This window comes from Paralichthys olivaceus, chromosome 20 (assembly GCF_024713975.1).
Source record: "Paralichthys olivaceus isolate ysfri-2021 chromosome 20, ASM2471397v2, whole genome shotgun sequence".
NCBI lineage: Eukaryota > Metazoa > Chordata > Actinopteri > Pleuronectiformes > Paralichthyidae > Paralichthys > Paralichthys olivaceus.
The window spans coordinates 12,264,427-12,285,813 of record NC_091112.1 but is presented as its reverse complement, the minus strand read 5'-3'; the positions used below and the strand labels follow the sequence as shown (position 1 = coordinate 12,285,813).

At 41.2% G+C, this 21,387-nt stretch overlaps 3 protein-coding genes across 10 annotated transcripts; all 3 read right to left on the bottom strand.

Annotated features, from left to right (window-relative positions):
• Positions 1-3,354: 3,354 nt before the first annotated feature.
• On the bottom strand, positions 3,355-7,202 carry snx10a (sorting nexin 10a). Of its 6 annotated transcripts, none has more exons than XM_020090506.2 (7): positions 6,935-7,202; positions 5,254-5,301; positions 5,070-5,156; positions 4,867-4,967; positions 4,314-4,412; positions 3,967-4,161; positions 3,355-3,873 (listed from the first exon to the last, which is right to left on the bottom strand). In XM_020090506.2, the coding sequence occupies exons 1-7, from the start codon at positions 7,106-7,108 to the stop codon at positions 3,798-3,800; spliced, it is 780 nt and encodes a 259-aa protein (XP_019946065.1). In that variant the 5' UTR covers positions 7,109-7,202; the 3' UTR covers positions 3,355-3,797. The 6 variants fall into 6 exon arrangements, with proteins under 6 accessions (XP_019946065.1, XP_069372946.1, XP_069372947.1 ...); XM_069516845.1 differs by having other exon boundaries at positions 4,067-4,161; XM_069516846.1 differs by having other exon boundaries at positions 4,067-4,132.
• Positions 7,203-10,820: 3,618 nt separating this feature from the next.
• cbx3a (chromobox homolog 3a (HP1 gamma homolog, Drosophila)) lies at positions 10,821-14,049 on the bottom strand. Of its 3 annotated transcripts, none has more exons than XM_020090662.2 (5): positions 13,807-14,049; positions 12,900-13,053; positions 12,531-12,687; positions 11,558-11,652; positions 10,821-11,426 (listed from the first exon to the last, which is right to left on the bottom strand). In XM_020090662.2, the coding sequence occupies exons 2-5, from the start codon at positions 13,043-13,045 to the stop codon at positions 11,300-11,302; spliced, it is 525 nt and encodes a 174-aa protein (XP_019946221.1). In that variant the 5' UTR covers positions 13,046-13,053; positions 13,807-14,049; the 3' UTR covers positions 10,821-11,299. The 3 variants fall into 3 exon arrangements, with proteins under 3 accessions (XP_019946221.1, XP_019946220.1, XP_019946219.1); XM_020090661.2 differs by having other exon boundaries at positions 13,803-13,964; XM_020090660.2 differs by lacking the exon at positions 13,807-14,049 and adding an exon at positions 13,414-13,784.
• Positions 14,050-14,102: 53 nt separating this feature from the next.
• On the bottom strand, positions 14,103-20,871 carry nfe2l3 (nfe2 like bZIP transcription factor 3). The gene is made up of 5 exons (XM_020090659.2): positions 19,978-20,871; positions 17,949-18,029; positions 17,393-17,503; positions 16,438-16,894; positions 14,103-16,323 (listed from the first exon to the last, which is right to left on the bottom strand). Exons 1-5 carry the CDS (start codon positions 20,479-20,481, stop codon positions 15,551-15,553), a joined length of 1,926 nt encoding a protein of 641 aa, XP_019946218.1. The 5' UTR covers positions 20,482-20,871; the 3' UTR covers positions 14,103-15,550.
• Between the last annotated feature and the right edge of the window lie 516 nt (positions 20,872-21,387).

The following is a 21,387-nucleotide window of genomic DNA, read 5'->3' as shown; positions in this document are numbered from 1 at the left end:
TGCAGATGGATAGTTGCAGTGCCAGTGCCGTATCCTGTTGCAGTCACAGTGGCCGGGCGGCGCTGCAAGGTATGGTGGGAGTTTTTATGGCAGTCATTTGGGCTGCTAATATGTCATCTCCATTAGCCAACTTTTAACACTCGTAGATAGATGGCCCCATGACATTTATCTACGCACGGGTCGTATTTTAGCTGTTAAATGGCTGGTGATGTGCAAAGTGCGTGCAAAATGACTGTGTGTGTGTCTGTGTGTGTGTGTGTGTGTGTGTGTGTGTGTGTGTGTGTGTGTGTGTGTGTGTGTTTTAGGTGTGCAAAGGTGGGGTGGCGTAGGGAGAGTAAGATGCATTGACTTTTAATGATGCACTGTGCAGTAGCACTTTAGAGGCAATAATCACAAATACAATGCAAGTCATAACCTTTGACCCCCCCACCACCACCACCACCACCACCGCCTCGCCTGGTGCAAGGAAGGGGAGCCGGCACTGAGGTCGAGATCCAGGCCTCCTTCCTCAACAGCTACTACAGCTGAGATCCAGTGGGTGCAGTGTCAGCAAGAATAAACACCCTACTACAAAAAGACAACAGCTAATTAATGTAGCAACCAACAGAGAGAGAGAGAGAAAGAAAAGAAACAGAAAATTGAAAGAGTGTAAAGAGGAAGAGTGATGGGAAGACACAAAATAAGCACGTAGGCAGGGTGGGAGCTACACAGGCTAATTGCTCATATGGATTTTGCTATTGTTGGCTTTTGCAGGGTGAAGGAGGTGAAGTCATTCCCTGCAGTGGCTTCAGGTGAAACTCTAAATGAGCTAATAATTTAGACCCATAAACTAATGCTAATATTGATGGCCGCCACATCTATCGAAAAGCATTAGAAAAAGTCCCGGCCGTAAAACAGTTGTAAATATGATATAAGATCTCGTCATTTAGCTCATCGCATACGGCGGGAACCTTTCCCCCTCACGCATAAAAAAGGCCGTCCACTGTGCTGCATCAAAAAGCAGAGAATATGTTCTCGGCCCGTTTTATGTGTCGCCTGTGGGAGTTCCATCACCTGTCCGAAAGTGCCGGAGTTGACTAACGTGACAGAAAATTAACAATTAAAAATATCACACGGGCCTAGAGCCACCGCAACGTGGCCCGTTCACAACTCACTGGACACCCTAATTGCTTTGAAATACAATTGGGTTTGGGCTTTGTTTGGTGTTTTGGAGGTATGAAGCGCATCGATGCACACTGGAAATTGAGTTATAAATTACCGAGCTGAAATAGACATGTACTGTGAATACTCAATATCCAAATGTGAAACGATCTCCCCCCTGCAAAAAACAAAAGGCAGATGTGTGTGTCTGCCACAGCATTTCATTTTGTCAGTAAAATTGTCTGGCTCCCAACCAAATAATGCATGTGTGTGTGTTTGTGTCGTGCTGTTCGCCTGTCAGAGGGACGCGGTGATAAGGTCAACCTTAACAGCAAAACAGAGATGGAGAGCGGCAACCACAAACCAGTGGGACTCGGAAAATGACAGAGGATGAGGAAAAGAGAAAGTGGTCATTCATCTACAGCTTTGCCACCAGGGTATGTACTGTGTGTGTGTGTGTGTGTGTGTGTGTGTGTGTGTGTGTGTGTGTGTGTGTGTGTGTGTGTGTGTGTGTGTGTGTGTGTGTGTGTGTTGTCACAGCTGTCAGTGTGTTTTCATACACTGTGTGTGGCTACCTATGTATCTAGAGTGTATGTTTGCCATGTGAAGCTGGGCGGCTGAGCTGTGAAGTCACTGACAGCTTCATTATTGCTCGTGCGGCACAGAGAGACAGCACCATCCAGGGGACGGAGAGAAGAGGACAGACAGACGTGGGACGGGCCAGTTTACTGCTGGGCCGGCCCACGTCACTCCAGTGGTTTAGGGTGGAGGGGCAGCTTCTGTCTCCTTTAATGAGTCTTTGCTTCTTTCATCAGCTTTCGATTTACAGGCCTGTCCGGCACTCGTGCACTGCCCCCTCCCACCACACACCCACACACTGCAGTTTGATGCTGTCTGGTTTCTCTCAGCTGATTCCCAGGAGCAGTCTGTAATAGTTAAGTTAATTTGCTGTCTTTCTTTAATTAGTCTGTCTCACCTGGGAAAGCTATGACAGGGCTGAAATGTGACCAGTGCTGGACGACTTCTTGTCAATATCAAAGTGCTGAACACGCCTATATCTACTAGATATGGGACATTAACAACTGTCCACAGCAGCAAGAGAGAGTCCAGCTTTTGGAATAAGGAGGGGAACATAACCTTCATAAAAGTTAAAGAGTTTGTAGTCTGTTGTGTTGAACGGTTTCATCTGTACATTTTAGAACACAGGACAAGTTGGAGAACATCCCTTGTATGCCAACCACCAGTTGATGTATGTAATGATGATCTTACAGCCTCATCTTATCAATTTAAAAGTCCAGTTCAACACCACTGGAAGTTACAACTGAAATAAACTTAGACTGACAGTGTCAGAACTGAACAATATTATCTCTATAAAGGTCAAATTCACAGTTGAGCTGTCGAGGACTTTTAATCATAAATACCCAATGGCTAACATGGTAGATCTAAATCTTTGAAGGTTATTTTCCTCCAATGAGTCACCTGAACGGCCTATTATGTTTATGAGCCAGGATTTTCACCCCAATGACAGCCAGTGTTTTTATAATTTTCATCCTTGCAATGAAATAGCCATTAATAAAGGCTTTTTAAGTTTTTCATACAGTGCAACCATGATTTATTTCCCTTTTGTATCAGTACTGATTATCATCTTCATAAGTCAGATTTACAGTTGAGCTTTACCTAATAAAGTAGCCACTTGAGGTAAAGGTTGAACAGGCCTGTGTTTTCCTGTCGTACAAGAGGCAGTTGGATACTTGTGATAACATAATACACAAGAGTGCATCATGACTGTTAAAACCATAACCGGCAACATCTGATATTTTACATTTTCACCCAGCCAGAGTCTAAAAATGCACTTGCAGTGAATTGCAGACAGACTCAGTACAAATAGAATTGCAATTTTTAAGATGTGTAATACAGATCAATCTTTTAAAATGAAGTACATTAATAATGTGCACAAGCCCCACAGTGCAAAAAATAAGACTCATCTTTGTCAACATGGACCAACATCCCACTGCTGTACATTCAGCAGTTTAAGGTCCTGTGATATCCTCACTCCCTCTACTGGGCTGTTGAAGCAGTGCGTGGCTGCGCTGACTCATCAAGCTGCATGTCTCAGGTTAAAATAAAATAATCCTATAATAATCCCACTATATGTAGAAATTTCACTACAGCTGAAGAAAGGATATGTACTAGCAAATAATGGCGTAAGACACGTTCTGTTTTTCCTCAAAAAGTTTATTTATCCAATAACAAATCATAAAAGTTCTCAAATATTTTACTAAAAAAACCTGTCTGCAATTCAAAACATCCTTTGCTCGCTACAGTAAAGCTTCAGTGCTGATAAAAATATATACATAGGAAATATTTAAGAAGTCACCGTAACAAATATACAATACTTTCTTTAAAAACATGAATATTTTTTTCAAATACACATTAACAAATTCAAATGTACAATTATATAATGAATATAATGAACAATGTACTGTTTTAAGAGAAAAATAAACCAAATGATTAAAACAATCGTATAAGGGGAATCAATAAATCAACAGAGTCACAAACAGGTTTGTACATTGATTGTGGAAGTACGACTGGCAGTGTATCAGCTGTTTTTCAGAATGCCCACCACGTGGATTCAGTCATAAAAAGCTCTGGGTCGGTCAGGACCCGAGGAAGGGGACTAGGCTATGTCCCGATGTAGTGTCCACACTTCGTCCCAAACCTGACGACGAAGTGCTGCAGTGAGAGAAAAGAGGGGTGAAAGGGTCAATTCAGAGTTTGAGACAGGGAGCTGAATTTTAATGCAGGTATTGCAGTCAAAGTTAATACCTTTCGCAGTCAGAGTCACAGGAGCCCTTGACCTCTAATCTACCGATGTAATGCCTGTTGGAACACTGTATGGCTTCAGCCACTGTGTACCTAGTCTTACCGAGGGCACACCTTTCGATCTTTGTGATGCGGAGGTCCGACTGGAGGAACAGATGGAGCCGACTGTCTGATAACAATAATGGTGTGTGAAGAACGCTAGAGAAGAAAGGATATGAGACAATGCCAAACAGGAAACTAAAACAAAAGACTGTTGAAGAGTCCAGTAGTTTTTGTGTAAGACTGTTAACTAACAGACAAACAAACGCAGATGAAAACATAACTTCATAACTACAGGGTGAGTTACTCACTTTTCCAAAAACTCTTGTAGGCCATTCATTCTCTGTGACACCTGTTCTGTGTTCTTCAGACTGAAGAAAGGATTCCACGGTGGCAACTTTGGTACTTCTCTGGACAAGAATATGAGAGAAAAATCAAAGAAAATCCACTTTGCATGCTTAATTAAAGTTATATGCGATGGAAATCGCATCAATGTCAACTCACGCAGTTGCATGTTTGTTTAGCTACAAATGGCAAAAACTAATGCAGTCTAATAAAACAGTCCTGCAAGATATCTAACAAATATGTTTATAAAGTTCAGTTTGTGTTTTATTGAGGTGCTGATTCAAATTGATCGTTCAACTTGATTGTTTAGAGGCTGTTTATAAAATTGTGTTGGAATTGGTGGTAGACTAAACAACATATTTTTTTAAAGGCAATAGAGTTTAAAAACCTATTGACATATAGTGTTGAATCAACATCTCTTTAAAACAATATTACGAATGGAACATTATGAAAAGTAAATTTTATGGTGGGACTAACTAACTGAACTGGTTGAATTAACATGTGCGGGTATGAACATACATGGTCAGAGCATTTTGTTCCAGGCAATGACGCAGCCAAACAAATTCACTGTAACGCCGTCTCACACAGGAGGTCTTCTTTCGAAAGCACATGCTATTTGTCTACAAGGGAGAAATACAGATGTTAAGCACAAACTCAAAGACAAAACTATACAGAAAGAACTTTAAGCCTCATTCCCCTCCACCTTTAAAGGTGGCACTTACATGTAAACAGATCTCGTAGTCTACGTGCGTGTGCCATAGGTTGTCTTTATGGAGCATTGGATCTCGAACACAAATGCTGACAAACTCCTGCAAGATTCAAAATCAGTTACATCCATGTTTAAATTGACCCGGTGGGTGAATTACTGAGGAGGTGCCGTGTGATGGAGCATGCTTGACCACTTACAGTTTTTGAGAGATTCTCTAGCATACTGTCCATTATGGGTTCACACACCTGGAAGAAAACAGAAAAAGTGTCAGTGGCATAGAAAGATCAGGATCTGTACCGAGCAAATGACCACACGTCATTTCAACAATTAGGATACATTTCATTACCAGAGAACAGCTAAAGCTCATTGTTTCAATGCAAGATTAGTTATGTTAAGCTGCAGCCTAGTCGACAATACTCTAAAGACCAACATTTTGAGCTGAAGCAGCATTAAGGGGAACAAAGGACACAAACAAGGATTTTTCCTGCGAGGAAATCTTAGATCTAAACATGTTAGTATGGACCCAACATACAAACAATGAGAAAGCCTTTCCCAGCACACTACAGTCGGCCCTTTACACAGATTCCCTGAGCTCACATGACATGCATATCTAAAGGCTTCAGCAACACATATGGTCATCTGCCTCTTCACACTGCAAGAAAAAAAAAGAAAAAAAAAGACAATGGCACTTAAATGCTTTTAAAGTCCAAATCACTAAACAGTGACAAAGTCCTGTAGATTCACTGAAAGGGACTCTGAACCAAACCCCACTGACACACCACAAAACATCACATGAAACACACACCGGTCTTATATATCTCATAAGAGGCTGACCTGCAGAGTGCTTCTTCCTGTACGACAGTGTTGGTTTCATGGCAGCTGCACTTTGCAATGATTTACGAAAGAATGAAAAAAAAATGCACTGCTGTTCACAGAAATCATTAAGTTCTACAAAATCTCCTGTAGCCAAATGAGATCAACAGAATACTGCAAGTACCATATCATAATAATATTATTTTCCTGCCACTATTTTACACAATATTATGAACACTGTGCTTTGGGCTGCAATTACACCCAGTTAATGCAATAAATCACTCAGCATAACTTCAACAAGGCATTGATGTCAGCACAAGCCACGCCAGTGACTATACTTATACAGGATATGCACAGTTTCTGAACCACACAAGATGATCATCATCTTCATCACTGTCAATAAATATCCTGTTCACTGCATTGACAATATTAATCCTGCATGCTGAAAATATATATACATATATAGCACATGATGTTCATATCATGTCCTGTCCACATTTTTACTTTATCCCATTGCACTACTTCATTGGAACTTACTGTTTACAACATACAGGAGCAGTTGATTTGTGTGGATATACTGACACTGTGTTCCAATTACTGCATATTCTCCCACTGTCTTTTCACATGCCGTTTGATATTCAGTACAGTCCACATCATCCAACACGAGTGAAGTATTTCTGTACCTTTCTTTCACACGTCCATGTGGAAGCAGTGGAAAATCGTGTAGTGTAAGTTCCTTGCGTGTTTACAAAAACGTGGCCAAAGTAAAGCCGATTCTGATCCGTGTTACATCTGCAACACTCGTGACAGCTACCTTATATATAGAACCCTAAGAAAATAGACGGTGCAATTCAAACTTTATTAGAAAATAATAATAATTCACGGGGTTTGGTTCGCGATCATCACGAGATTTTGACAAACTAACAATGATCCTGACGGGACTTGAGGTTGATCAGAAGCTCAGAGGGAAACAAAGTAGAGCCTCGTAAAAAAAGTCAATGACAGTAATTATAAATATTAAAACGCCCCCCTCCATTTCTACTTTAAGTCGCCGCTCGGTCCTACCTTCCCCCTCCTGTGACCTCCGGAGCTCAGTGATCCGGAGCGGGGGCTCCTCGGTCTCAGCTCGGCCTGGTGTGGACTGAGCTGCACGGACTCACTGTGACCTCCGCTGCACGTCACGGCGCAATAAAACACACTCGGAATAAAACTGTGGTGTTGAAATAAATATGGTTGCATGAATATTACTGATCAATGTTTCTACGCAGACAGACAACGGTCTGACGTCCCGCGTGGGAGAAACGTGCCGCGCAGCCTCGAGGCCTGTTCTTCATCAGTTTAAATGGTCTCACCTGGTGGGAGGAGGAGGAGGAGGAGGAGCAGGAGGGAAAATGGTGGCTCAACTGGAACCATGAATAACACGTGCACGATAATGTCTCTGTAAGATAATCAGCCGAGCCTTAAAGGTCCAGGGAGTAAGATTTAGGTGAAAGGGATCCACCGGCATAAACTGAATATAAAATAATCCTAGAGATGTTTCTACTAATGTGTGTCAATCCAACATTGATGTTTTCGTTACCCTAGAATGAGCACTTTATATTTAAATACTTTATATTAACATCTATAGCAGGTCCTCTTTTATTTTTTCAGTAGTCCAAACTGGACAAACTAAACAGCCTTTGAGTTTTTATGACAACTTTTCAGGTTTGGTGTGGAGTATTCAGCTGCAACATGCAACCTCACCACTAGATATCACTAGATTGTACACACTGAACCTTTAACTGTAATAAAGCCTCAAGAGTTAAAACAAAAGCACGGGGCCAGATTAATCTATTTCACGTCTCATGTTCGAATCCCACTGTTGTTTGACGTCTTCTTCTTTTGATGTTTTATAGCCAACAACTGGTATGGAGGGTGGATCAGGAACCTAAATACATTCACTGATTACCAAAATAAATAAATAAATACAACGTACAGTTATATTGTCTCTGTGTCGCTGTGAGATATTGAAACAAAAAAAGAAACTTTTGTTTCCTGAACTTCTTCATAAACGTTACCATATCTTAGCTTTATTTCTTTAAGGTTCAATATCAGTACCCTTCTCTCAACTTCATATTTTGGACAGTATAACATGTTCTAAAGTTTCCTGTTGATTGCAAAATGTACATTCCCTATTGTTTCCCCTCTCTGTATCTATTCGTGTTTCTCATCATACCCCCGGTTCTTTGAATCCTGTCTTCTCTTCTTCCCGTTGCTTTTGCCACCTTTCTGTTAACTTATGCTTATTTGTGGTCTTCATTTCCATATTACTTTTTATTGTGGTTATTTTATTTGTGTTGCATTGCCTATTATGATCTGGCTTTTCTTTGAAAGGTGCTATATAGACAAGTTTATTGTTGTTCCCCACAAAAAATAAATGTCATCTTTCAATAAATCTAAAATATCATGCTGTGCAGAGCTTTCTTATTGTCTACGTTGCTGATTAAGGTGCTGTAATATATTATTTTTAATTTAACCTAATTTTACTGGCTAGTCAAAATCTTTCTGTAAATTAATTTATGTATACCTGTTATTAATAGCAAAGCAATTGTAAAAATGAAATAAAGTCATTATATAGTATTTAAATCATACTAAATCATTACATACAGTCAAACATACATTATCAATTCAAAAAAATTATGATTCTTTTATTGTGTGATTCTGGAATTTAAGAAAAGCTAAACCGGACAACACAGTCGTTAAGTTTTACTATGATTCTTTCAGAATTTCTCATCCATGGTGTTTTTAACAGGAGCCACTGGACAGACAACATGATTTCCCACAGGAAAAAGAGGGAAAGTGCAAATAACAGCAACAAAAGGCCTAACGCTTATTTAGAAAGATATTCTATCATCATGGGATAATGGTTCACACAAACCAACACCCACAACTTTTACAGTCTTGCCATTAATTCCTTTTGTTATCAATCACTTTTCCTCTTTCACCAAAACTTACACCAGCAGTTTCTCTCCTGATGCAGCACATGCCCTGTAAACCCTGGGCCAAACCACACGGTACCCTACCACCACCACCACAATGGAAAGAACAATACATGTGCATATGGCCTGCAATTAGATTGAACAATAAAATCATAGAGTTCTTACGTTTGACCAAAGAGGTTTATTCCAAGTTTCAGTCCAGCCAAGAAGGGGATGTTGACCCAGTGTGATGTGACTATAAATAAGTACTGAGAGGGTGAAGGTATGACAGAGGGGCAAAGGTTAAAAAGCGGGAGACTATTTTGCATATAAAGGGGTCTCCTCATCGAAGGTGACATCAACAGATAAGTCTCTTCACTTTTTGCGTTTCGGTTTCAAACTGTAATAAGAGGCTTTGTTTTGAAGCTTTAAGATAATTTAAATCACTTGAAGTGGCCGATTAAGAGCAATCTGAGATAAAGTCAAGGAAAAAAAGACAACCCTTAAACACAAAGTCTGAGATTATGTCCTGCGATTGTGGTGTGCACACAAAGTCACGTCCTTCACTCACATTGAAATGTATACATATTTACACCAATCATTATGTATGTACCAAATTATATTTTATAATCAAAGTAATTCACAAGCTATTGTGTCCATTTTCCAACTTTTAAACCAAGCAGCAACATGTAGACAATCCAATTATAATCTTAAAGAATGCAGAGTTAAGTGTTTGATCATGGGTTGATTCCTGATGTAGAAGATTTGCATACAAGTGGTGAGATTGTGCTGCACTTCTGACTTAATCAAGACATTCCAGATTTAAGGTGTCATGTATAAAAACACCTGATTTGATTTCTTAAAAAAGTGTTTACATGAACCTGCCCTCCTACTGTTCCTGCATCTCAAGTTACAAGTGCAATATTTACATAGCATACACACACACATAGCTTATGGTCATTAATAACGCCATGACAAGCTGTGTGATAGTGTTTTTGTTTCAAACTGAATCATATGTACACTCCTTTTGGTAAAATGGGATTTTGCCACTTGACGGCCTTACTGATTCATGAGTGTAGAAAAAAATCTAATACATTTTTCTTAATTTTAGGCACATGCACATAACTAGAAGTCCATCTCCCACAGCCTGATACCAGTGATGGGACTGTCAAAGATAGCTCTGACATCAGAGCGCGGTTGTTTTATAGGTGATGAGGTGCTGAGATTTAATAATAACAAAGAATGGCTTTCAGCAAAGTGCATACATCCACCAATTCCAACAGACCTAAATAAAACTAAAATTAAATTCATTAGATCCAGATATTTATTTGAATCTGCACCAATAATCTCCTGATCATGCCTAATCCGTTTCCTCAATATTTATAAATAATCCTGAAAAAAAATTGAAAAAGTTGACACTCTATTTTGCAAAATTAAAGTTCCTGTATTTGCAAAAAAATGAATGGGTTCTTCCTTGGGTGATGTCCTATAACTCCACAAAATGTTTGGGAAATCAACTGAGTCTATTTTGCAAAATCATAAAGTTCTTGGCACTATGGGGGGGAGGAAATTATTTATTCAAACATAGCAGGAATACCAAAACTGAACAAACTCACAAAGGAAAGTCTAACATTTAAAATCTCACAGGAGTAAAGGTAAATATGTCTAGATTAGCATACATGTATACTACAAGCCTTCCATGTGCAGGAAAGAGAAGAGTAAGAAAACTTGCTCTGTGACAGAGATCAAACATCAAACTCTTCAGGAGACGGCTGAAAAATGCAGCTGTAACTATCAAATCAAACTATTGCACTTTGTTATCACTTTAAATTTAACTGTGCTTTCCTGGCAGCATCCCAAAGTCAAAGTTTCAACCCCTTATTAAAATGAAATTTTTTTGTAATGCATCTAGGAAAAATAAAGGAATAGCTATACTTAAATCTGAATATTGATTTTACTTTCTAAACCTTTGGAACCGTAACTAATGAGTGGGATTTGGTCACATAAAACCTTTATTAGAACTTCAAATAATATATACAAACAAAGTATACAAAGACCACATTTAGAAAACATCACTGGTGTGAAACATACTCTTAAATGACAGATTTTAATACCAGAGGTGTTTGACAGCTTAACAAAACCAAAGTTTACCAAATTTACAAAATTTGACCAGGTATGATTATAGGCAGTGGTGGGTATGGCTTCTACACTGCCATCGCCGAACTAATCAGAATACGAAACCGGAAGACTTTTGATTAATAACAAACACCATCACCGATTTTCTCTCCATCAGTTCAGCTAATATGTACAAATAACATGGCTCTCATTGACTGCCAAACATTTCAAGTCTTCAAACATCTTCAAAAAATAACTAAGCGAGCTAAAACTAGAAAGCATGCCAGAGAAGAAATGTCAGTCCTGAGGAGAAGGGCATAAGTGGTGCAAAGGACTGCAGGGACACCGGGGGAAGGTTTTACTGAGATTCATCCTCTGGACAGGAATGCCATGTCAGTCTCTCCTCGTAGAAGGAGATGACCACCTGAGGACAGCGAGTGTTCGCCTCACGGGCTGGGACCAAGTCTGCTTCATCTGAGTCTTTCCTAGAAAAAAAAAAAGGAGAAAAACATAATGTTTTATTTACAGTGAACAATGGCAGACTAGTGCACGATTAACTAAAAAATAGAGATTGGGCTGTATGGACATAGGAGGATTTATTTCCTTCTTGACTCACCATTTCATTAAAAACATCAACTCCCCGCTGCTGTCTGTTGCGCCAATGATCCGCTCTGGGTCGAGGTTCCTAGCAAAGCCACGTGGTTTTTCAGCCTGTAAACGGTGACAACAGAACACATGTGCACGCTGAAGAAACTCGAGCTGTGATTTGTTGTACCAAATATAAAATATTGCACTGGACCAGCGACATACTCTGTGGGAAGGGGAACTAATATTTGGCTGCAGCTCAGACAGTGAGGTAGGAAAGAAGTAAAGATTCACTAAAGCTGTTTTCAGACATGAACTCCAGAAAATTTCCAGACAAGTTGGTCCAGTCTTTCTCAGGACTTTGCCTTTCACACATGAACAATGCACTCAAGTCTTGAAATATGTAATCATTGTGGGTTTTTCGCACTCACTTGCAGTGAATCCTTTAGAGTATCTCCTGCTGTCTTTTAACATAAACTCATTTAGATTATCCAGAGGTTTTACTAGAGGGGAAGGCGTCCGGAGTTTCTCATTTGGACATTTGTGTGCTCACATAAAGCCCTTCCAGAGGATGTATCTCTCAAAAGAATCATCTATGTAATATACCCCTTAAAGGATAGGGGTCAGGAGCTGTTCAATTTCAGTAACAGATCTTTTAAATACAGTATAAACAGACTGGTGACAATTTTAATGGAACATCGACCATAAATAGTGTTGGGACACCACATTCACTCATTAAAATATCCTATAGGTTTTCAATGGACTTGATATGGCTAAAGCGTGTGATTCACATTGTTTTCACAATCAAAACCTTTTTAAACCTTAGGGTTTTCCCCCTAATTGGTCAACTATCTGCAATAGTTCCCTTTCACCTAAATCTTACACACTGGACCTTTAAGTTTGACAAATGCTCCTCATAGAGAGAATTTTCATCGCTAAGATTAATATGGCATCATCTCACTCAAATGTTGCTTGAAGATGCATCAAAATATTAGTCAACTCACCACATCTTTCTTCTTTGCTTCCGTCTCTGGCTCTTCAGTTGATGCCTTCCTCTTGACGGGAGCAGGCTTCTCTGTGATGTTCTTCTGGGCTTCCAAGAATCCTGAAATCAGCTCGGGGCAGTCCAGGTTCTCCTCTGGCTCCCAGGTATTATCAGCACTGAAAAGGAGCCGCAAAGAGAGGAGGGTCAGCGTTCGCATCTCAAGACTCCCACCAATGAAGGCACAAACAATGCATTTAACTTTCAAAAACTAGATTGTATGCAGAAATGCTGATTCCATAAAATGGATAAAAGCATAGCACGACCCCATACCAGGGAAGCACTCCCAGCTCAGCGGTGTGGGGGGCAGCAGGTGTCCCGGGCAACTCACTCTGTAAATCCTTTCCACTTCAAGAAGAACTCTACTTTCCCATTAACAAGACGCTGATCCAACACTTTCTCCACCACAAACTCTTCAGGTTCCTCCTGCGGATCCTGTGAATCCTTCTTCCCCTTCATATTCTGCTTTTTCCCCATGTTGTGCACTGAAAAAAAAGGTACAGACAAACCAAAGAGTTTAGCTTTGTACTTAGAGTCAAATTCGAAAAGTTGTTGCTCTTATCCACACTTCAGTTATGGAGACGGACTTAAATTACTCCACAGGTGAAGGGTACTACAATGGCCGTTACTGTTATGGAATAAGTGCCTCGTTTACGAACAAGCCAACGTGTAAAACATAAACACTGTTGTAATGGTCATCTGAGAACCGCGCAAGTTAGCTTAGCCGAGCGCTGTGCAAAATGCTAACCAGAGCAAACCCACTCGAGAATTAACGTTATGCGGGTTAGCTACCGTGCTATCTGTGGCTAATATAATTTCAGGCCTGGAATGGGAGATACAATTACCTTCGCTCTGCATCGTCAGTGCAACGCTGCAGGTTCAGGAGCGGTGTTAGCATACAAGCTAAAGTCCGAGGTAGGGATTTGGCGTTAGCGATGGAGAAAAGCAATTGTAAAGCTCCAATGAAACGCTCCAATCGCCTATAAAGGGTTTGGGATGTGGCTATTTCGTGGAAATGCTAGCTGACTATAATCTACCCAAAACACAACCGGAAACTGTGAGACACGTCGTAGCATTCACTGATCATATACTCAAGTATGAAGGCTTTAATAATATAGCTAGCTTGTGCTGTTGGGATCACGCCGTGGCTAACTCTAAGCTACAAGGGCTACACTGAGCAGCAATGCTGTGGCTGGGTTGCTTGTTTTATAAAGTAATGAATCAGTTTACTTACTCACCGTAAGGTCTGCACTGCTCTCGTCGGCGATGCTTCCTCACCACGCGGTCTGCCTCCTCTTTATCTGGGGCCTGCAGCTCCGCAGGTCGAGCGCCAAAATAACTCGACTATAATCGTAGGTCTTCTACGGAAGCCTGGAGGCGAAACGCGATTTGCTTTGCACCTTTGCACCTCGTGGCCGTCTGTTGCAATTGAGCAGTGAGACATTGTCCTGAGGAATCTATTTCAATAGAACTGATCATCAAGTGTGGGTTACAGACAGAGCTTCTAAGGAAGTGGCACAAAAAAATACACAAATTGTTTCACTTTATTTTATTCTTTTTTTTAATCAGAAAGAACAACGCCTGCAAAAAAAAAATCAACTTTTGAAATTCCCTAAGCATTTATAGAAACAGCAAAGTAAACTCTTGGGCAAGACTGGAAATTAAAGTCAAATTTGTGAGGGTCAATAACAAAATAAAAGGTATTTAATGAGTCACACTATTAACAACTACATGCAGTTCTCGTCCCATTTAATTCACTCACTCTGCCGACGGTATAAAGCAACACTTCCATGAATAACACAGGAACTTCTACTCAATATTTGAACTCTCAGATAATCTCAAATGTATATAAAAAGCAACATCCAAACAACATTCACTCATATTAAATAGAGTTGGTGATTGTATTTTCCAGAAACGGGGTGGTTTAAGTCAATTTAGGATAATTTTAATAACAAAGGATTTGTAGTTAATGAGTGCACTTACAAAAAGAGTGTTTTCTTTTTTATTTCACCAAAATCTATAAGAACTGAGGCGTGAGGTAGAATATAATCTCGTCAAAACTCTTTTAGTAACTCTCAAAGAAAGTGAGTCAGCAGAATGAGCTTGAAATGAAAGACTCAATATTAAATTTAAACAGGAAACGATTTTTTCTTAAAAATGTGCATTTGTTTCTAATGTGCACACCCACACTAACCAAAACTCTTATCAAATGCTAATTTAAGGCCTTGTCAGTTTAATCATTGGTATACTGTACATAATAAACACAAAGAAAAGAACATATTCATTCTCTTATTCAACATTTCAGTTCCAATTTCTGCGCTACATGCCACGAAGTATCTAAAACAAATCTGTAAACTTTAGGTACTGTCCCAATATTCTTAGCTCTATGTAATTAAGTTTCCGCTTTGAAAAAAAAACACTGCCTTTGACAGTCTTGTGATGCACATAAGCATTTCAGGAACCTCAGAAACTTTAATAAATACAATCTTTAACCTTCTCTTTAAACTGAATACACTGAGAAGCAAGATTACATGGAAACAAACAAACAAATAGAATCATCCTCAAAGATTTCTTTCCAGTAACTGTCACAATGCTGGCCATGTTTGATTTTAGACGTGTCAAGAATTATCTGTGGAAACAAGATGTGAGTTTAATGTTGAGAAACTGGTGGTGTTGACAGCATCTAAGCTGTTCTCTTAATCTGCCTCTAGTGCCTTGTCCATCTTTAATATGCAAACGTTGTGTCCAGTGTGTGAGCTACATTTTATCCCATGAGATATTTTATGTACAGAGATTATTTTTTGTTTATTCATGTTCAGAGTTTTTTTTTTCTTTTTGCAGCTTGTGCCCAGTTAGGGTCCCAACAGTGGTGAATCCACACACACTAATACAGAAGGAGATCCCGAACCCAGAGTCTGGTGAGTTAAGTTCAGAAATATTCAAAAAAACTAAAAACTCAAGTCTTATCTGGCAAGTACTGCATCACTGCTTTTTGTCCTTCTTTCTCTTGTCTGTTTTGTTGCCAGTTGATGTGGAGACAGCAGGCCGTCTTAAGGGCTGAACAACTACTCTACCATTAGCCCCGCACTGCAGGGTGAATCTTTCTGGGTTGAGGGGCTGTCCCGAATCATCCCTCAGCCGGGCCAAGACGTCTCTGGTCAGCTGCTTTATCTGCTGGCCCACAGCCCCCATAGTCTTGGCTGTAAGCTGTTTCTCCCTCAGTAGCCTGTCTCTCTGAGCTTGTAGCCTTTCTACCTCCTCCTCAAGCCCAGTGATGGCATCTAGCTTGCGCTTGCGGCAGTTCTGCGCTGCCAATTTATTCTTCCCCCGCCTGCGGATGTCCCTCAGGAGTGTGACCTGCTCAGGGGAGAAGCCGTGACCGTCAAGAACCTCCAGGAACTCCTCCACGGGCATGTTGACGATCTGCAGGACAGAGAAGGGGATGTACATGGCACGGGCTCGAAGCTCATCGCGACTCAGCTCCCTGTCTTCCGACCTTGGCTCGTCGTCGTCGTCGCTGAAAGGCTCCTCCTTGATACCTTTGTGGGAAAGTGTTACAGACGGCTGGTTGAAGAAAGCAGGTGATGAGTAGCTGTGGTCATGCCACACACTCTCACTCAGATCAACAGGTGACCATGCTGTGGTGTAGTCCGCAATGCCTTTTGAAGGGAGTGAATCCACATCACTGCTGTAGCCGGTTGCTCCACACTCATCCTCACAGTATGAACTGGATGAAGAGGACATCTCGGATGAGCCTGGGCAAGGGAGGAGTTAGTTATTGTGTTAATATATATAACAAACCATTTCTTAGCACCACAAGCAATTGGTATACATTTGATCTATGAGCATTTGTAGAGATTTGGACTTACCTGGGGAGACTGGACCTCCAGAGCTGCTCTCCAGGGAGAGACCAGAGTCAGAGTCCATGTCCTCAAGGGCCTGTGGTGCTACGCTCTCGAGACAGCCCATCAGGTGGGAGCTAATGGTGTCGAGGCCTTCAAAACCCAGCTGATTGATCTGGTCAAACACTGCCTCATCCAGACAGCCACCCAGTGCACTATGCGATAACTCATTTCTAGTTAAATTACATACTGTTGCAAAGGGGAGGGCAGCCAAGCCCACGGCCATCCCTGGTGACACATCTGAGTGTGAGGATCCTGTGGATTCTAGTCGGAACAGGGCTCTTTGTTGGGTGACTGGTCGGACCTCCCCTCTTTCTGATGTCATACCAAAGGCACCAGCAGTGGCAGCCATGGCATCATGCAAACTGACGTCCTGGCTGATGGCACTTGTGATGTCAGTATCCGTAACAAGAGAATCCAAGTCCTACAAAAGACAAATTTATTTTGGTTGTTGTTTATTCTTCACAGTGACATGGAGATCACAATGGGACAGACCTAGTATTAACATCAACCCAGAATGATCGGATCCCAACTGGTCAGCAGCAAGTACAGGTCTGAACACACTCACTGTGTCCTGAGATCTGAACACTTAGAACACATTTGGAGGTTGTCTGGGGTGCATGTGGCCACATTCTTTTTACATGAACGCAAATCCTTCCTGAGCAACATTGAAAAGACCTCTGACTCGGCTGAGGTCCTTTGACCGACTGCAGTTTCGCAGTGAATCAAACTAATTTTCACTCTTCTCAGAGTCCATTTGTTGATTAGTCTGTAGCTGCAATATCAACACTGATGACAATATAATGATTTCCCCTTTTTTTCAAAAGGGTAAAGTCTATCTTTATAGGTGAGCTATACACACATCATCAATACTTTCAGCCCTTCCTGACGCACCAGTAATGAACATGGACAGACTACTTACATCAAGGTCAGTGACAGACAGAGAGAGTAAACTGCTCCAGTGCTGGTCAATATCAATGGTAGGAGGAGGGTGGCTTCCTGGGTCAGACAGTGCAATACCTTCGAGTAAACTCTGAAGTAGGCAAAACATGCACAGAATACAACATTAATTCATACAGTAAGTATTGTTCTTAGAGTGTGTCAGAGTTTAAAGGAACATATTTTAAAATTACATGAAATGCAGGAGGGAAACCTGTTGCAAAGGCATAATATTATTCTTAAATCCTTATATTTATGGATTATCTTTCTTTTTATAATCTTTATAGATTAGTACATAAAGGAACTGGAAGTCTTTCTCTGTGAGAGATGGTAATTATTCTACTTCCCCATTCCTAATCTCACAATCCTAATCCAAAATTGCACTAGGATCAGAATGGTGTAACTGAAGTAATGCAATTTTCCACACCATCACATGTGTACATTTCAAATGTGACAGACTGACAAACACTGTGCAGTGTGAAACATCATCAACAGTATCCAGCAATTTATGACAGCAACTGTAACAATCAGGATCATACCTCTTGCTCCAGTGTGGAACTGTGAGCCAACTGAGTGAGCGGAGCAGGTTCTTCCTCTTCTTTAATTTGGATGTCATTTTCCTGTTAGGATGGATGGAGAAAAAAGCAGAGATAGAATTGGGGCACAGGAGATTCAGAGGATTTGGGATAGAAGAGAAGGAAAAGCAAAACACACAGTTTGTTAGCCGAGTGAACCTGAAGAACATTACATTTCTGGTTCAGTGACCAAAGTCCAGCAATTGCAGATAACTGGATATCTTCAGCAGTGATTAGTGATGTAACAAAGATGACGTTTGTTATCATTAACAGTTGGTTTCATTGCAGCAGAAACCGGACCCCACTAAATTCAAATTAGGTCAATTAACTTCAGCTGCCTTTTGGGACACAAACAATGTGCAAGTTGGTGTATTTATATATGAAAGTGCATTTAATTTCAGAGCTCTAGCAGTCCGGCTAATAATCTTCAGAGATGACCTAACCAGGAGAGATGTTGTAAGACCCTTCTGGTACATGAACAGCCTTTAATGTAGGTCACCAGCTGCCTGCCACAGACACAATATTCTTCATGTCTCCATTCCGGGGGAGAAAATTAATTTCTCAACTTTCAAACGGAGACTAACTGCTGAATCAGGTTTTTTTTTTTGTAACTGCTGGGGGCAAACATGCATCACAGTGGCGCAGTTCTGCCTGAGCCCTGTCTCAGCTTGTCCACTGTCACTGGAGCAGCTTTTCCAGCATCAACTGATGCAGTGAATGGAGATAAATATGGATTTTTTTTTTTAACTGTCAAATATCACAAATGTGGGATGACCACATCTTTTGAAACATTATGTTTCCACAAACCACAAAATCTTGCTCTACCACTATCATAAAGGTCCAGTGTGTAAGATTTAGGTGAAAGGGAACTATTGGCATAAAGTTGATGTAGAATAATTCTCATGATTAGTTTGTTTCATCTAAATTGTATGAATTGTAGTTTCCTTTACCCCAGATAAGGCCCTTTATATTCAAATACTTTATATTTACATCGAGGGGACCCTCTCTACGGAGGCCGCCATGTTACATTAGTCCAGACTAAAACTAAACACCTTTTTTGTTTGTATGATGATTAAAGGCTACCACAGGTTCTTTTTCATGTTTGGAAGGAGAGGGTGAGGTGAGGGGTGTTCAGCTGCAACATGCAACTTCAACAGTCAATATCACTAAATTCTACACACTGTACCTTTAAGCTGTTACTTATTTTACAATGGGAGGGTGTCAACATGGCCCATCGATGGGAACAAACACTATGGGAGGCAGTGTTCAAGTATGGACCACCACTTTTGTGTAAGCAAACAGGGCGTGGGTGTTAGCTTCACTCCTCCACCTCTTGAGGCTCACAGCTGGCGATTGGGTCCTGGATAAAGTTACACAATTAACCATAACAACTGCCACCAAGCAGCTGTTTGAGCCCCGGAGCTAGAAAAACTGGATTAGTGGAAGAGTTGAATAGAAAGGTCTGGGTGTGATTCCAAACTGGTAAAAACACATAATGGCAGAGAGACATTATACAGAAGTTACCCTGAATAGGATATTTCAACAAATAAATTGTGACAATATGTGAAGTAAACTAAAATGTTTGGGTCCAATCCACTGATCTTATGAAGTCAACATCTATAGAGGGTTTAATGCGACAGAGATCCATGTTGAAGTGTGACAGGTGCAGCAGACAGCTGTAGATACACTCAGTCATACAAATGTGAAAGTGAATGTTCACTTCAAGTTCTGGCAACAGTTTATCACACTGCTGGCTGGTGCACCAGGAAATGTTGGAAGATAATAAGTGATTTGTTGGACAGACAGCCATCATTGTGTAACATGGGTTAGTGCTGCTAGTTAGCTAGCTGCCTGTTTTATCTCTCAGGAAGTTTTAACTCCAGGTCATTACCTCCGTCAGTCAACACTGAAATAAATGAGTCATTTAACTGAAGTGGATGATTCTGGGTGACTTTGTGTTACACTTCACACACAACAACAACAACACACTTGCCTCTTTGAGAAAGCCACAGGCTCCATTGCTACAAGGCCCGAGTTCGGGGGTTGTTTGGGACACCTCTGGGCCATCACAAGGCAGGTTCTCACGGTCATCCCTGGCCCCTTCCCCGGGGCTTTGCAACCCCGAATCGGTGCTGTCGTTGCTCGAAGGCCCACAGTCAGCCTGGTCAGTGGCAGACACTTGGTGGACGAGCCATGCGTTCAACTGTGTGGGGAAGCGCGGTGAGCCCAGGGTCTTCACCTCATCCAGCAGCCGGCGGCTCGCAAAGAAATAGTCCAACTCGGGACATTTCGGGTGCACGGGGTATCCGTCAAGAGTGTCTCTCAGGCTGTGGAAGGGTGTCTGGGTGTAGGCTGAGCTGGGACCCAAGTTAATCTCTATCAGTGGCGTGTAGTAGCCGCTCAAGTAGCTGTCGATGTCCACGCGAACTCCAATCAAACTGAGGAAGATCGTCAACTGAATCAGGCCTTCTGTGAAATATTTTTTCGCTTTTTGCATTTTCCAAATACTTTCAGAACTGCAGATAAGTGCGAAAGCCTGACCAGTCAGTTCCCCTTTTACCCAGCGGACAAAGGGAGAAGCCTAACAAAAGAGCACGCCTTCCCCTGTCAGACAAAGAGGTCCGCCTGTACCGGTGAAACGCTCAGATGGCTATGCTAGCTTATAGCACGCAGCTATCATCAGCTTCAATTACCGGTTAACTGGGACCCTCTCGGCGCAAACATGGCGAACACGCCGCTCTTCGGTCCGGCACAGTGGAGGGGATTCGTCGGTGGATCCTCACACTAAGAGCCCACTGACTTTATTCTAATCAAATGGACATCTGAGGTGGATGTGACAAGCTAAATGCTAACACCCTAGTTGCTGCTACTGGGGAAACTTCGTTTCACATTTGCGAAACTCATGCAGATTGGACCAGAGCGCGGATCGCATCGGGATTTGATTGGACAGGGAGATTGTCAGTCATCGTTTTGACCAATGAGAGCAGGGTACCATTAGTAACCACCGCAGCCCCACCCCATTTCTAACTAAAAACTATTATTTCAATGAAAAATCCCACAAATGAACGTGGTGTGTTTTCAGAAATACACATCACATGTATTAAATTAGATTTGCACGGTGTATCCTTCCATCCAGCTGCTCACTGACACCTTTCACAGGAACACGGCTGCTGGTCCCTGACTGTGCTACTGACCTGCTTTTATCCCTTGAGACTGTCCCCCTGTCGGTGGTTCAGTAAATTACAGTTTGAACTTGTCCAACTAACTTGCCTATGTAAGCTTCATTAAGAAAACAGGTTTCAGGCATCTGCATAACTCTAACCCGCTGTGTATCCTAGATAATTGAATTTATAATTAATTTAATAACACTGGGGGGAATAATGAAGTTCACATCCACTCATGA

Coding starts and splice junctions, on each gene's coding strand:
- cbx3a (XM_020090660.2), bottom strand. Junction 12,688..12,899: donor AAGTGGAAAGGATTTACAGA/GTGAGTTGCCCG, acceptor GCTCCTTTTCAG/TGCTGATAATACCTGGGAGC. Junction 11,653..12,530: donor AAGCAAAGAAGAAAGATGTG/GTGAGTTGACTA, acceptor CACCGTTTACAG/GCTGAAAAACCACGTGGCTT.
- nfe2l3 (XM_020090659.2), bottom strand. CDS start 20,481: ATGCAAAAAGCGAAAAAATATTTCACAGAAGGCCTGATTCAGTTGACG. Junction 17,504..17,948: donor GTTCCACACTGGAGCAAGAG/GTATGATCCTGA, acceptor TGCCTACTTCAG/AGTTTACTCGAAGGTATTGC. Junction 16,895..17,392: donor TGTCTGTCACTGACCTTGAT/GTAAGTAGTCTG, acceptor TGTCTTTTGTAG/GACTTGGATTCTCTTGTTAC.
- snx10a (XM_020090506.2), bottom strand. CDS start 7,108: ATGCAACCATATTTATTTCAACACCACAGTTTTATTCCGAGTGTGTTT. Junction 5,302..6,934: donor GAGGTCACAGGAGGGGGAAG/GTAGGACCGAGC, acceptor GTTTTCTTCCAG/GTGTGTGAACCCATAATGGA. Junction 4,413..4,866: donor GAACAAAATGCTCTGACCAT/GTATGTTCATAC, acceptor ATTCTTGTCCAG/AGAAGTACCAAAGTTGCCAC.